Source organism: Kogia breviceps, chromosome 5 (genome assembly GCF_026419965.1).
Source record: "Kogia breviceps isolate mKogBre1 chromosome 5, mKogBre1 haplotype 1, whole genome shotgun sequence".
NCBI lineage: Eukaryota > Metazoa > Chordata > Mammalia > Artiodactyla > Physeteridae > Kogia > Kogia breviceps.
In genome coordinates this window covers 55793479-55809017 of record NC_081314.1, presented here as the reverse complement: position 1 = coordinate 55809017, position 15539 = coordinate 55793479, and the positions used below count along the sequence as shown (strand labels likewise).

The 15539-nt window shown below is 40.2% G+C and overlaps 1 protein-coding gene across 4 annotated transcripts in view; it reads right to left on the bottom strand.

The window, feature by feature from the left end:
* The window catches only part of FNDC3B (fibronectin type III domain containing 3B), a 357724-nt gene that overhangs the window by 282491 nt on the left and 59694 nt on the right, over nucleotides 1-15539 (bottom strand). For all 4 annotated transcript variants that reach the window (XM_059065627.2, XM_067034020.1, XM_067034019.1 and 1 more), the window contains one exon: nucleotides 7217-7355. In XM_059065627.2, the coding sequence (XP_058921610.1) occupies nucleotides 7217-7327 (111 nt within the window). In that variant the 5' untranslated portion in view covers nucleotides 7328-7355. The remainder of the gene's footprint in view (nucleotides 1-7216; nucleotides 7356-15539) is intronic.

The window sequence follows — 15539 nt, the reverse complement described above, 5'->3', positions numbered from 1 at the left end:
CCAGAAGTAAAAATAAATACATTTATAAAAAAGAGGCCACGGGTGGGTCGCCAGGCTGGATGCATCACAGGACAGACAGATTCTCTTAAAAGAATACTAAAGAGCAAAGTTTCCAGAAAAGAGATTTAGATACGGTCTGCTTGGGGTGCCACTAATATTAGCTCCTCATTGACTATACTATCCCCACACAGTATTTACATTTCATAAAACAGAAACTGATTACATGATATGCAAAGCTTGAATAACTTCCAGCAAGGTCTCAGTTCAGGCTCAGCCTCCCCACAGACACCTTTCCCTGACTGGTCTGTTTTCCTGCCCGCCTATCCCGTTCCCTGATCCACCCCTCCTCTGCGCTCCCAAGGCACTGATACATTCTGCAATCCAAGCACTTCTCCTGTGGTTCTACACGTGTAAATATAGCTTTTTCTTTCTTTCTTTCTTTCTTTATTTTTTGGTAAACCACATTTTGCTCCCTAACTACACTGCTCATTCCTTTAGGGCAAAAACAGTGTCTTATTCAGGTCTGTGTCACCAACACCTAATACAGTCCTGCACAGAAGACATATGACAAATGCTTATTAAAATGAACAAATCTATTATTCAGTCACTCCTTAATTCGGTCATAAATCTTATCCTCTCACTCCTTCTTTCCACCCCAATCTCAAAGAAGAGAGCTGACAATCTTGACACAACAGGCCTTACAAGTTTGAGTAGTCGAGAGAACACGGACAGCAGTTTGCAATAATAATTTTCTTTAAATATCTGCACAAGTTACACATTTCTCATATATTGTGATGCTGAAGAGTCTGACCGAAACTGAGCTTCCCCATACTTGGTTTCCCAAACCCAACATGTGACCAGCCTAACTTTTTCTACTTTCTAGCTCAAGCCCCAGCTTCTAAATAGGATTCTATCATAAAAGAAGTTGTTATCTAATATTACTCAGCAATAATATTTTAACAGCCAGTCCCATTCTCATCTGAATATCCTTCTTTTTCCTGGGCAAGGCTCCTAAAGAGCCATTTATTCATTTTTCTACACTATACTGACTGTATACCTCTTTCTGGGTCCCCCTGACACAGTGGCCATCAGTATGTTTGAAGAGCAAACCTGTGTGGTGAGAGGATTTGAACTACTGAATGCAAGAAGGGAGCCGTCGGGGGAAAAGTTATTAAGAAGATATCAACCAGAACAGAAAAGGTCACTGGATTAGGAGGAGAAGTACATTTGCTGTAAAAGACGTGCTGATGAGGAGCACCATCTGAACGTGGAAAGTTTTAATGTGTTTAATGTGCTGTCTGGAAACGTGTACTCAAAAGAATGGTCCAGGAAAACTCTGGCTGTGTATTCTGTCTAGGGAAACAAAGGCTTTCAGAAAGAAGAAACAAAAGGGAAAAAAAAACCCTCACTCCCAATAAAATGATGTGCTAAATGCTGATCAACCGAAACAGGCTAAAGTTAAGACAATTGGACACAACTGAGGTTAACTTTAACCTCCTGTCTTCCAGGCTATCCCAGAAACAGTTTTCTGTTTACATTTAAGGAGATTTACCTCCTGAAGAAGAGGCATTAAGAATACTCATTAGCAATTAATATTCAGGAAGCTTAAAAGAAAAAAGAAAAGCAAGACATAAGAAATAAAAAATGACAAAACATTTGCTAGGTGCTCTCTGTGTGCTAAATGCTAGTCAGAACAAAGAGGCGCCTCTCTCCCCACCCCACTGACCTAATGAATACATACGTGAGAAGTGTCACTAAGAATATAAAGTGGCATACCGCCGTCACATAGGTTATAAGTGTCACAGATTAAATTAGCAAATCAGTAAATTCTAGGTGAACACTCTGCTCTTAACCTAATAGTTTCTTTAACTGGTGGCTGCTCTAATTCCTCTTCGGAGATTACTGAAATATTAAACCAATAGAACAAGTTGGAAATTGGGCTGATGCTTACTCTTTCATGCTCAAACTAGCTGCTACTTCTTAAAAATCTCTAAGATGTGCTAAAAGTACTTAACAAACATAGTTAGATTAATACACCATTAGGTTCTAAAATGTTTCAGAACATTAGGTTCTGAAACGTAACATATGAAATGCCAATATTTTGATTACTGAAGGGCATTCACTGTAATTTATACAGTCACACACAAAAGCTCAGGCGGAAACATGACTTTTATAACTCAAGAATAGTATGTGGTTAGGCATATTAAGGGAAGCAAACTTTATTTAGCGATGTTGATCTATTTAAAGGTAGAAGAAATTACAGTGAGAGAAGAAGTACTTTATTTAGAAAACAATAGTTAAAAATAAAGCTGTTCAATTCACTCCTAGGTATATATGAGAGAAACGAAAACACATATCAACACAAAAATCTGCACACAAACATCCACGGTAGCATTGTTCCTAATAGCCGAAAAGAGTAGAAACAATCCACATGTCCATCAGCTGATGAATGGATAAATAAAATGTAGTATTATTCATACACTAGAATATTATTTGGCAATAAAAAAGATATGAAGTACAAGCATACCTCGTTTTATTGAGCTTTTTTGCTTTATTGTGCTTTGCAGATAATTGTGTGTTTTACAAGTTCATTTAACATGGCAACTCTGTGTGGAGTAAGCCTATCAGCACCATTTTTCCAATAGTATTTGCTCACTTCCTATCTCTGTGTCACATTTTGGTAGTTCTTGCAAAATTTCTAACTTTTTCATTATTATTATATTTGTTATGGTGATCTGCAATCACTGATCTTTGATGTTATTATTACAAAAAGATTACGACTCACTGTAGGTTCAGATGGTTAGCATTTTTTAGCAATACAATATTTTTAAATTAAGGTATATACAATTTTTTAGACACGCTATTGCACACTTAAGAGACTACAGTATAGTGTACACAGAACTTTTACATGCACTGAGAAATCAAAAAATTCACATTACTCACTGTATTGCAATATTCACTTTACTGTGGTGGCTTGGAACTGAACCCACAATATCTCCGAGGTATGCCTATACTGATACATGCTACAACATGGATGAACCTTAAAAACATTATGCTAAGTGAGAGAAGGCAGACATAAAAGACCACATATTGTATGATTTCATTTATATAAATGTCCATAATGGGCAAATTATCTACAGAGACAGAAAGCAGATGAGTGGTTGCCTAGGAATAGGGGAGAGAAGGGAATGGAGAGTGACTGCTAAGGGGTTTCTTTTCAGGGTGATAAAAATGTTCTAAGATTAATAGTAGTCTTGGTTGCACAATTCTGTGAATATAATCAATTTCATCGAATTGTATACTTTAAATAAGTGAATTACATGGCATGTGGATTATATCTCAATAAAGCTGTTAAAGTAAGTTCCTTCTATCCACCTTGTGTATTTGCTACTCTTGTTCATTTCTTAGTTGACAATATACTTTAAATCTTCATTCATTCATAATGAGGACAGCTTTTCATTTTAAGAAAAGAATCATCCTTTTCCTGCTACCTACATAAAATGACAAAACAAGGTTTCAAACTTAACATGACTTCGGATAATGAAAATTAACAGTGTTTCGTATTTAGAGAGCCAGAACAGAGCAGAGAATCTTGCCAAGAACCTGTCCTAATTAAATCCAGAAACCAACAGGACAGAAATCAGGAGGATGAAGGCTGTGAGGACTGAAGAGCTTTCTCCTAAGTGCTGGTTCTTTTGCATATATAGAAATAATCAGAATGTCCTCAGCACAGCTGCAATGTATTAAGAGTTGTAAACACATACAAGGTAAGCTTCACCTACACTCTCCTAACAGAAATGTAGGGGCAGAGCCTATAGGCCGGGGGCCCCTCTCTTCAACGGTATGGTATAATTTGGGAAGTGGCTCAAGTGCCTCTCCCTTAAAACATCAGCCCGGGGGTCTGCCGGGACAGTGCCTGCAATGTCCATCACTGAAGCCAGCCCTGTGCCTCCAAATGGTCCTTGTTAAAAAGAAAAAGTATTGCCTCAAGGCACAGCGTAGTCAAAGCCTCCTGATCCTTTCACACAAACCCACCTGAGCATCACACCACACGTGCTCTTAAGAGCAAGCAGCAAACAACAGCAGGGCCCCCGGAGAAGCACTCAAAACTCTTGCAGTCCCTGACTCTTGGATCATCACTCCTGGTCCTTGTTCTTTTTGGTGACCCCCTATCCCTCCCCTTCCCCCACCTCCTCTCTGGTATTTCTTCATTATTTTGGTTTTGCTTGCCCCTTAGCCCAGGCTCCACACACAGGCCCTGGGGACTCTACCGCACTTAACTCTGCCAAAACTAAATGTTGGGACCCAAAGGAAAAAGTGAAGGCTTGAGTGAATGAGGGAGACACAGAATGGGGACTCTGGCGGCAGAAAGAGGCAAAAAGAAGTGTCAGGCACATAGGCCACTGCCTCAGCTGAGCCACAGTGACAACATCAAGGCATGATAAATCTTGGGCCGTTCCTGCTGAGAGGAATATTTCAAATGCACTCTGCCCAGTTAACAATTGTGCCCCATTAAGGGAAGCTTAGGGTTAATGCCAGTCAACAGCTTGGCCCACATAACCTAAATGCCTAAATGTCAATGCTTCTAGCACAATCAAACATATTTGCGAATTAGAAAGACTGAAACGGGGCTTCCCTGGTGGCGCAGTGGTTGAGAATCCGCCTGCCGATGCAGGGGACACGGGTTCGTGCCCCGGTCTGGGAGGATCCCACATGGCGCGGAGCAGCTGGGCCTGTGAGCCACGGCCGCTGAGCCTGCGCTCCGCAGCGGGAGAGGCCACAATAGTGAGAGGCCCGCGTACCGCAAAAAAAAAAAAAAAAAAAAAAAAAAGGAGTTTACTTCTGAAGAAAAAACTAGAAAATTCTAAGGGCTCTGTATGCTGGCTTATAAAACTACAAAAGGCTACTCTATGCAAAAACGAATTATAGAAATGAGGGAGAAACCAAAACACAAAAATGGTGCACAGCTACATGGATGGGTGGTCTCAGGTCTCCCAGGTACATATGCCAAATGGAACCAGGTGACAACATCTGAGAGACCTGCATTGTTTTCAAAGTTTAGTCATATTTGAATACCTTGTCCCTGTTTTGGTTTTTTTGGGGGTTTTTTTTTTGGGGGGGGGCTCACCATGAGGCATGTGGGATCTTAGTTCCCCAACCAGTGATCGTACCCCCTGCAGTGGAAACGCTGAGTCTTAACCACTGGACCTCCAGGGAAGTCCCAACTTGCCCTTTTTTAAATTGTTTTAATTAGTGAAAATAAAGGAGACCAAACACCGCATCCTGAAACTATTCATGGCACTTAGAGACCTTCCATGAATGGCCGGAGCAGAGCAGTGGTAGAATGATGGAGAGAGGCAAAGCGCTGACCACAGAAGGTGGACTGGCCATGGTACTGCGCTCAGATTTTATCTCAGGTGAACAGGACAGCTCTGAGCAGGGCAGTGACATGGTACGTTTATGTTTTTAGCGGACTGCTGTGTGGCAAATGCTTTCTGGTAGAGCAAAAGTAAAAGCAGCGAGACCAGTGAGAAGAACTGTCCTACCCTGGTGAGAGGTGTTGGCTTAGAGTCCAGGAGTGGTTGTGGAAAAGAAGTGGACATGGCAAAGTATGGTTTCGGCAATGTTCCTGAGATAAGGCCAACAGGACTTGCTGACAGACTGAAGAAACAAGTGGAGAATTTCTCTGGAGATGAAGAGTAATAGAGGCAAGGAAGAAGAGGCTCTATTTAGAGAAGCACTGCTGTAAAAGGGAGCAGAGATACAAGATGGTAATGGAGAATGTGGAGTCAAGGGAGGGAGCTTGTTTCTGCTGGGTGGACGAGAGGTACAGCTATTTGTGCGTTTAAGATAAAAGATACTACAGTAGATGGGTAGAAATGAGCCGAGAGAGAATCGGGAGTCAGGAAGAGAGATACTTGCATCAGTGGCAAGAAGGCGGGAAATTTATTCAACTGACAAACATTTATTGAGCACCTATTAGATATTCTTTGTTCTGAAGAGGTTCACAGTCTAATGCAGGAGAACGTAATATATATAAACTATTAAGCAGCAAAGCAATATCCAACAGAGGTATATACAAAGTATTAATGTACTATGACAGATGGGGGTGGGGAAGAGCAACATACTGACATCAAATAAATGGCCAATTAACTTCTCTGAGTTATTAATATATTTTGCGTAAATATTTTTCAAACAATTGTTCCCAATTCTACTTTTGATAAAAAGTAGAATTTTTTGTGCTTTTGTGCTTCTAAAGAGCTACACAAGTATAAAAAATGGCATTTATTTAGCACAAGACTGAGGGAACCCAGTTTTAGTAGTCAATTAAAAATTTAAATAATGTTATCAGAGACAGTACTTGTCTCTAATAATTTTTAAAGTTTTACTTACCATTTAAATTTTTTCCCAAGTGCTACAGGAATGAGCTCAGGAATAACTTTTCAACTCTGTAATGTTAAGTAACTAGTGGCAAAGGAGTTTTTACAGAAAACAAGTACCATCATTTTCTGGGCAGCAGGCTCTACATTTGGAAGGACTGCTCCAGGAGCCAGGGTGGGTTCACACAGACCTGTGCCTCTTGTCGAGGTCAGTCACCCCCTGTGTGGGATAAAAACCTGATCCACCCTCTGGGCGTCCTGCTCAGGCCATCCTGCTCTGACCAATCAGGCAAACCAGTCAAGCACAATATATGACATAAGCAAATAGTATTTTATTCCAAAGACTTGTACATATTTCCAAAATGATTCATTTCAAAAATCAGATATTTGTTTTTGATGCTTCAAGAATACTAACTGGATTAGGTAAAGTGTGCTGTTCTCAAAAAACTTCTGATATTTTAAACCATATAGTAATTCTATAACAAAAACACTTGACCTTAGATAACTACAAAGGTTCAAAATCACAGATCTTGGATCTCAAAATAAAACAATTTCTGGGTTAGCAGACTTCCCTGGCGGTCCTGTGGTTAAGACTTCGCCTTCCAAGGCAGGGGGCGCGGGTTCAATCCCTGGTTGGGGAGCTATGACACCCCCCCACGTGCCTTTTAGCCAAAAAACCAAAACAGAAAACAGAAGCAGTATTGTAACAAATTCAATAAAGACTTTAAAAATGGTCCACATCAAAAAAAAAAATCTTAAAAAAATAAAAAACAATTTCTGGGTTAATGTTTCCCACTTAGACAAGTTGACTTAAATTTCCTTCTTACTGCACTTACCTGCTGAGCTGCATCTCCATTCACCAAGTGAGGCATCATGGCTACCTCTCCGTTCAGCAATGGTGGCAGTTCCAGAGGGATCTGGTCCGTCATCATCATTGTGACATACATTCATGGAGAATTTCCCTCAACTGGCTTCCTGCAAGAAAATCACCATTTTTTTGAAAAGGACTCAAGACCACAAAAATTCACCTGTACCAAGTCAGCAATTTAAGTGCACCGTCATGAGGTCAGTCGAAACTCAAATTCTTCTAATCACAGTATCGTATTAAAAGGGGTGAAGCAAAACCCAGGAAATAGCCTGAATCAGGAGACCACAAACCTGAGCCTCTTAAGCAGCCAAGTGAACACAACCTCTAGTTCCTCAGTTTCATTATTTAGTTATAAATTTTAAAAAGTTATGAATAATAGTAAGTCTCCTAACCCCAGGGATCTTCCTCAGAAAATGAGATAACAATCTGAGAGGCTAAAAGTGTCAAATGAACACTGATCATATCATTATCTTTAAGGTCATTACAGAAAATAAGGCCAAAGAGAACGAGCTATAAGAAGTTTCCCTCAAAAAAAAAAAAATAAGCAGTTAACAAAGCAAGTAAACAAAGGTTAACTGCCTACACTGCAGTTGTTGCGATTTCTGACCTTGCCATTAAATTGGTAATTAATCATGTTCTAATTATTTCTCTCCCTTCACCTCCTTAAATTGGATTTAACCTGTTGCATATTTACAGCTTTATCACTTCTGAATGTCTTGAGTTTTCCTGTACCTAACAGTACCCAGGGCACCTTGTACGGAATAAGGCTTTTTTTTTTTTTTTTTTTTTTTTTTACGGTACGCGGGCCTCTCACTGTTGTGGCCTCTCCCGTTGCGGAGCACAGGCTCCGGACGCACAGGCTCAGCGGCCATGGCTCACGGGCCCAGCCGCTCCGCAGCACGTGGGATCTTCCCGGACCAGGGCACGAACCCGCGTCCCCTGCATCGGCAGGCGGACTCTCAACCACTGCGCCACCAGGGAAGCCCCGGAATAAGGCTTAATGGCACATTCCATTGTTTCCACAGAATAAATGATTTTCATACAGGTATTCAAAACAACGCCAAGCCCACTTTCATTCCATAATGGTACTTGCCACCAACATCTAGCTTTTCAACAGCAGGAAAACAATGAATTCCTATTCAGAATTATAATGTTCTTTAAGAAGTATTTACGTATCCTTCAATTATGCCTAAAACTTTTTGTCACAAAAAGTTTAACAGCATGGACAAAGAAGAATAAACAAACACACATGCACACTATTTTAAGTCAGTTCAGAAAGAAACTGCCATGTGGTTCATTTTAAATTTTTTCTCATTCGTAATAAAGTCCCCCAAAATTTCAAATTCAAGAGGATTTGGTAAATGAATCCTTTAATACTCAATATCCAAACCAGGCAAAACAGTGGGGCAAATCCTTTAATGATTATCTCTAATTTGTCTCAGGTGTGACAAATAAAATATTTCTTCTCATTCTTAAAACCTCCATTCTGAATGTTAATTAAATGTATCTCCCTCCCCCAAATCCCACCCAAAAGATACTCCTTCCCTGGAGGTATCAAATGATGCATAAAAGCCACCCAAGAGATTATAAACTTTATTTTAAATCGGTAAAATATTACACTATTCATTATAACCCCATTTGGAGAAACTAATTATTTTAAGCACCAAACAACAAAGTCTTGTTCCAACTTATAATAACATGTCTTATAATGCAGTGTTAACAGTACCATCATGCTGTTTTATGAGGCAATTACTCAGTTCCTAAGCAAATAAAAGTACAAAACTCAAAGCCCAGTAGTTTATCCTAATGTAGGAAACAGATTCTTCCACAATAGAATTAACCAAGATAACTTCCACTGACACTATCATGACATCAACTGTCTGATTTTGAGTAGTACTACTAATGGAGTACAATGTCCATTTCAATTTTATTTCAAATATACTTAACCTTACTAGTGCATGAAGAAGAATGGCTAGTTTTCCTCAGATTGATATTACATAGGCCTATTTTGTGGGATCTTCCCGGACCGGGGCACGAACCCATGTCCCCTGCATCAGCAGGCCGACTCTCAACCACTGTGCCACCAGGGAAGCCCCACAGGCCTATTTCTTAAGCGTAATGTTTTATTTAATGTTTCTTCAACGTGCAGGTTGGATAACCAGGGCACTAATTTACATTAAGGGTCTGAGGATAAAGCATCTGGGGGAAAGAAGCACTTCACACTCACTTCCACCTTTTCCTCACCCCTCCGCAGGGAAGAGCCCCAAGGCACTTGCTGGTGAGGTTATGGAGATTGTGGCTCCGTCCTCTTCCCTCTCCTCTGCTAAAGTAGTGAGCACCAAAGCACTCTCCCGCTGGGGGACAGTCCTGGGCATCTCACAGACAAGCATAACAATAGAACCAGCTCTTTTTTCATCCGGTGCACGCAGGTACTGGTAGGAGGACATAACTGTGATCTAGTATAAAATTTAGGCATTCCTGGCCACCCATCCCTAATACCAAAGAATGTCTCAACTCCCAACATTATGTCTAACACTGACAATTCCAATTTAAGAAACCTTCTGGTTGGCGTCGTAACAAACAATGGGACTTGGCTATCTTCAAAACACAGCAATCCAGCCCCACTAGCTGGCACTCTTTAAGCACAGGTGTCAAGTCCAAACTGGGCAGTTAAACTCCAGGTTCTGCAAGTGTGGGATAAAAGGACAGAGCCCCTCCCCAGTTCCATGAAAGTCTTATAAATCTACAATGAGGGAGGGTGGGAGCCAACAGAGAGCTGCAAAAACCCCCAAAGAAACCAAGTCCACTGGCACAAAGAGATAATTGTATTTGCTTTTGAAAATCGTACAGGCAACTTTGGGCAATGCAGCTATTCAATACAGAGAAAGATGCCTGAATCCTGTATTTCTTTTCTACTGGATGATGGGTTATTCGCCTCACAGATGTGCAGTGGTTGTTGCAGATTACTGAGAGGGGAACAAGGGAGGGGAAGACGGGGAACTGTGCATAAAAAATCAACTACTTGTACAATCAACTCAGCATACAGTAGGAACATATAAACGTTGTACACTCCTAGTGCCTCAACTCAACCATGCAACAACCGTACCTTTAATCATGGAGAAAAATGGAAGAATAAAACGAAGCCACAGAACCACACTGCTCATAAGCGAAGTTGTTAACCCTCTTTACCCTAGGCCACGAGCCTGCTAAAATCCAAGGCCTACTTTCTAATGCCCAAGAGTTTCACCAAAGGTAAACCAGACTTTATCCTGCCTGCAATACAAGGTAAGAGACTGATCTAGAAGGGATGGTTCATGCAGCCAACAATGTTTCAAACCCCCTTTCTACACTCCATGCACATACACAGGATATGTTCATTTGCCTGGAATTCAAGGGACATGTAGAAAAAGCAATAAATTACCTCTAGGCAGGATAATGCCCAGCTACTTTAACAAGGCAATTGCCTGCCAACCCGGTCCTTAAATTATCATAGAACACCAACAATTTAGTATCCTGGACTGGGACAAGAGAAAAGGGAGGAGGAAGAATTATAAAAGAATGAAAACCATAGATGCAAAACATAAAACAGGGTACAAAGTAGTATTTACTATGGCTATTACCATATTTTTGGTTATTCCCTGGTGCTGGGGATGGGTGTTGGGTAGCCGGAGGTAATGACTTTTCCAAATACAAATGGAAAGTCAAATGTTCAAGTTGTAAATTGCGAAAAACCACTCAGCCCTAACCACTGACAGTTGAAGAAGGTTAAGTCAGGCCAAGAGACTTGGGAAGGCTTGCCATGCATCAATCATTGAATGGTGACAGCTCCCCCAAAAGTAAGTCTCCTCTATTTTGGCCAATAACCCAGACAAAACTACACATGTACTCAACTTAAACACGTTAAGAGGTGCTTAAGCCTCAGCACCACTGTCTTGAGGAGACCTGGAGAACGTGACATGCCTAAGAAAGCTGACCGAACTTGAACTTTTCAAATGGAATTTTTAAAATGAAGCCATGAATGTGGAAGGCTTACTATTCAAACAGTTAACTTTAAGGACCAAAAACTTTATTTGCAATAATTGTGGATGGAAATTATACATTTTCTTACTTCATTATAGGGCAGTCTGGCCATAACTTTACTTTTTCTTAGCGATGTTGGGTCATTGTTTACAATATTGTGTTCAGTCACAAGGTGATGTACTAGGGAGTTACTAAGCATTCTGACCTTACATACTCAGAGAAATTCACCCCTACTTTGAGTTCTTATGTTTAAACTCTAGGTGTTTTTTTTTTCTCTCTCTCTTCCTCATTAGGTTGTACCACAAACCACACCTCCTCAAATCTGAGAAACATATCCTAAATTTGCTGTCTTATATCTATCTTGAGCTGGGAAGCCAGGTTGTTAGTTATACACACACAGAGGAGTGGTCTCTCGGTCTCAGAAGCTCCCCTCTGGGCCTTGCACCATCCTCCTGGACCACGTGCTGATTATCAGCTCTGAGGGAAGCTGAGTGAGCCAGATGCGTGATCTCTGGATAACTGAGATGTAACTGTTTTTCGTGTCAGTCAGAAAGTCTCATGAGAAATCACCCTGACAAAACCCTCCTTATCCTGGTCTGGGTTCCTTCTCCCTTGGACAGATGTGTATCTGAGCTGGCCAAAGCTTTCACAGAACTCATGCACTGCATTCAAGGCTCTACCACATCCACAGTGTCCTCCTCACACACAACTGAGCTCTTGCAATAAATCCATTCTTTAGACCACTACTGTTTACAAATAAAGAATAAATAAATGTGCTGCAGAACTAATCCAACTAAACCAATAGAAAATAGATGACCTCTACTACAATGCTTTTTTCTAATTCTCTGAACTTTTTTTTTTTTTTTCACATAGCGCTCCAAGGTTTCACTCCTCTTCTTTTTATTCTTACCCATACTTGTACTTCAAAGAATTCGGTGACAACCACAGGCCCTCACAACCTCTCCCCCTAACCACACATCCTAACACTAAAACCACAAGTGCTTCACGCCTGGCCAGTTCTATTCTTTTGATTGACAGGGAAGGGATGCCACGTGAGCACTTGTGGTTAATTTCCCTCTCCTGAAAGCAAGTCGTTTGTTACGGTCCTTAGCTGTTAGCAAGGCCCAGAACCAAAGAACTTCTAGGCTAATGGGGGGGTGGGGGGGGGGGCTGCATACTCTGAAAAAGAGATCCTTACTGCTGATAAGACATTTAATTCTGTCCAAATATGTCCCCAAAGCTTTTACAGAACACCTTATTTTAAAATAATATTGCAAAGGGTCTTCAGTTTTTACATTACTCTAGGCAACTGGGTTATTACTTTTTCCCTTTATTTTGCTTCCCTCACTCCAGGTCCAAAAAGGTTTTCCATGGTATTTTGGCCCCAGCCTATACTAAGAAACACACAGCCAATTTCATAAAAAACTTGATTCTCAGGAGAGAACCACAGATCCATTTCCAAAGGCCAGAGAAAGCAATTATATACTAGGAAGAATTTCTAACTTGAAAAAAACCAAAGCCCTTATCACCGCTGGAAGGAGGTTTAAGTCTGTGGACCTGGCCTTCATAGTAGTAACAGAATGTCCCGGTCCTCACTCCACAGGCTGATGACCCGAATTTCCTTACATTAATTCAAGATGTGAGTTAGCAGTACAGTACACAAATGGGTTTCAGATGACAAGAGGAAAAGAAACCTAACAGCACCAAAAGGAGCAAAGCATAACCAGCAGTGCCAAACGGGGTGGTCCTACTGTGTGAAAGGAGACGGGCTCCCTGAGTCAAGTCTCAGGCCAGCACCAAGGTGCAGGCTCCCAGGCTCACTTCACCTACACCCTGATGTGGCTTCTGACCTATTCTAAACTATCCCGGGGAAGTGTGTAAAAAATAAAAGCAGTATGAGAACCAATAAGAGGAATGTATGTGTGCCAATTACACCTCAATGAAAAAAAAATAATGCACATCATCAGTTTTGACTTTTTGCTTCCATTCTGCAATTCAAATGCACTCTCAGAAGTGAAATGGGTTCCTTGATGAATGGGAAATGGATGGAAACCCACCAATTAAGACCTATGAAGCAATTAGGTAAATAAATAATCTAATAAATAATAATAAAATAATTTTCAGAATTCATATCACTAAAGTTAATTGTGATTCCATAAAGCTTGTATCTTTTCCAATAAAATATACATTAACCAATCACCTTCACATCCTCTAAACAGCATGTAAACATTTTGCTTGCTACATGCTTGTTCTGCAGCCTGGGAAAAATATTCTCAGGGGCACATTAGTAAAATCATAGCTTGATTCATACTTCAACAAAAGTTCCTTCTCTACTAAAAATACTAAATGACTTCCAATAGTAAGAATCTATTGTGGACCAGTTGTCAGAAAATCGTCACAAACATATCAGAGAAATGTTCTAGCCATTTTCTTAAATAGTAATAAGGAAAAGAACTTTGTTTCCTGATTCAACATGGCAAGAAAAAAACCCATTAGTAGTCAAAATGACAATAGGATAAACTTACTGCATCACAAAAAAAATGGGGGCTTTGTTTTGCTGTGTTGTGTTTGAGGCAGATGGGTTTGAGAGGTTACTAAGAAATTACTGTATCTCTTTTCAAAGAATATAATTATCAGATAGCTAATGTTTTATGAGTGATTACAAGTTTCTGAATGGCTTCCAGTGTAAAACCTAAGCCTAATAAAACCTAATTTCTTATGACAAACATTTGTGCAGCTGATTTACACTTGTTTATGCCATGACTGTAGTAAAAAAGAAAAATCTTAAAAAGTCAAAATTTGACAGAGAATCATGTAGCACAGAAAAAATTAAGAAAAACTGCTTTCATGAACTTCCTTCTCATACAGGTGGCCGTTAGGTACATATGCCCTCAGTCACAAGGACCGACAGCTTCCTAGTGTGTAGTCTTCCACTCTAAGTTTTGGAAGAGAGAGAATAAAAAAAGTTTTTAAAAAGTTGTACACATTCTTACAACTAACGAGATATCAAAGTATCATTTGCTATTTTATTTTCTTCATCAGAAAAACCTCTTTACCTTCCTGCTCCATTCTGGTTTTGAAAGGTAAACCCCTGATGATAATTCAAGACCTAGAAATTCTCAAAATGGTTCTAGCCTTCGGAGCAAAATTACAAACAGCTTTCTGATGATAACTGTGGAAACACCAACAGCATCAACAGAAAGAAAAAAAAAGATGAAAACAAAATAGAAACACTGTGCAACCTCCTTTACCTCTGAAAGTGAGAAAAACCTGCTCATCCATCAACACACATCGGACTGTTTTTACTATGTACCTGCTACTGTAAAAGCAAGACTTTTCTTTCCCTTCTGGTAACACTAAAGCAGTGGCCGTGGCACTGGCTCTGACCGTGTGGAATTACCGTGTGGCCATTTAAGAACCTGATGGGGGCACTGCCATTGGACAGGAAAAGGCTGCAGGTGGTTTCAGTGCTTCTCTTTGTACCGTCTCTCCCGTACACTGTGGGCAACCATGAGGAAAGGTACTTGTACAGGCAAACACTCTCCTTCACTTTTCTGAAAATCAAATTAAATTCTGCCCAAAAAAAGGATATGGAGAGAAACTAAAGATATTTATTAGAATTTTTCACAGCCCTTCCACTAAAAACTGTTCAAAGGACCGGTATGTTATGGCAAAAAAGCACTAGAGCAAAGAGACCCCAAGACTGAGTACTGGAAAATATGAGTTCTAATTTGAGGTTTGCCAATAATTAGCTTTAAATGTGGGCAATTAATTTCTTCTTTCACAAAATGACAAGATTATAGATTTGCCTTCAAGGTTTCCTTTTGCTCTTAATAGACTATGTTTCAAAACACCATGGCCTACTGTGCTCACTTCATACAGATTAAACAAAAGCTAAAAAGAGAGGTTTACTCAAACTCTAAGAATCTGGTAGTTTCTCTTACTTGTATGAGTATAATCTGAGCCTTCTGCATAAGAGAGGAAGAATCTAAGTAAAATGTTGAAAAAGAACGTATTGAGTAAATAGCGATAGTAATCGCTGTGTTTTTATGCCAATGAAATCTAATTTTACAGCTGAGCGCTACACAGCTGTGAAAGAAAGACTCTTGCCATGGCTTGCCACTTGAATGAAAGGAGTGGTGATAACTGTTCATGCAGAAAAACCTCTTGAGACATGAGCAGTACCTGGAGGTATGCACCCAGCTGGTTGGTTGAGGCACAAATAGTCTGGAATTTGTCTTCTTGTCTGACACGGGTTCATTAGTGAAGTT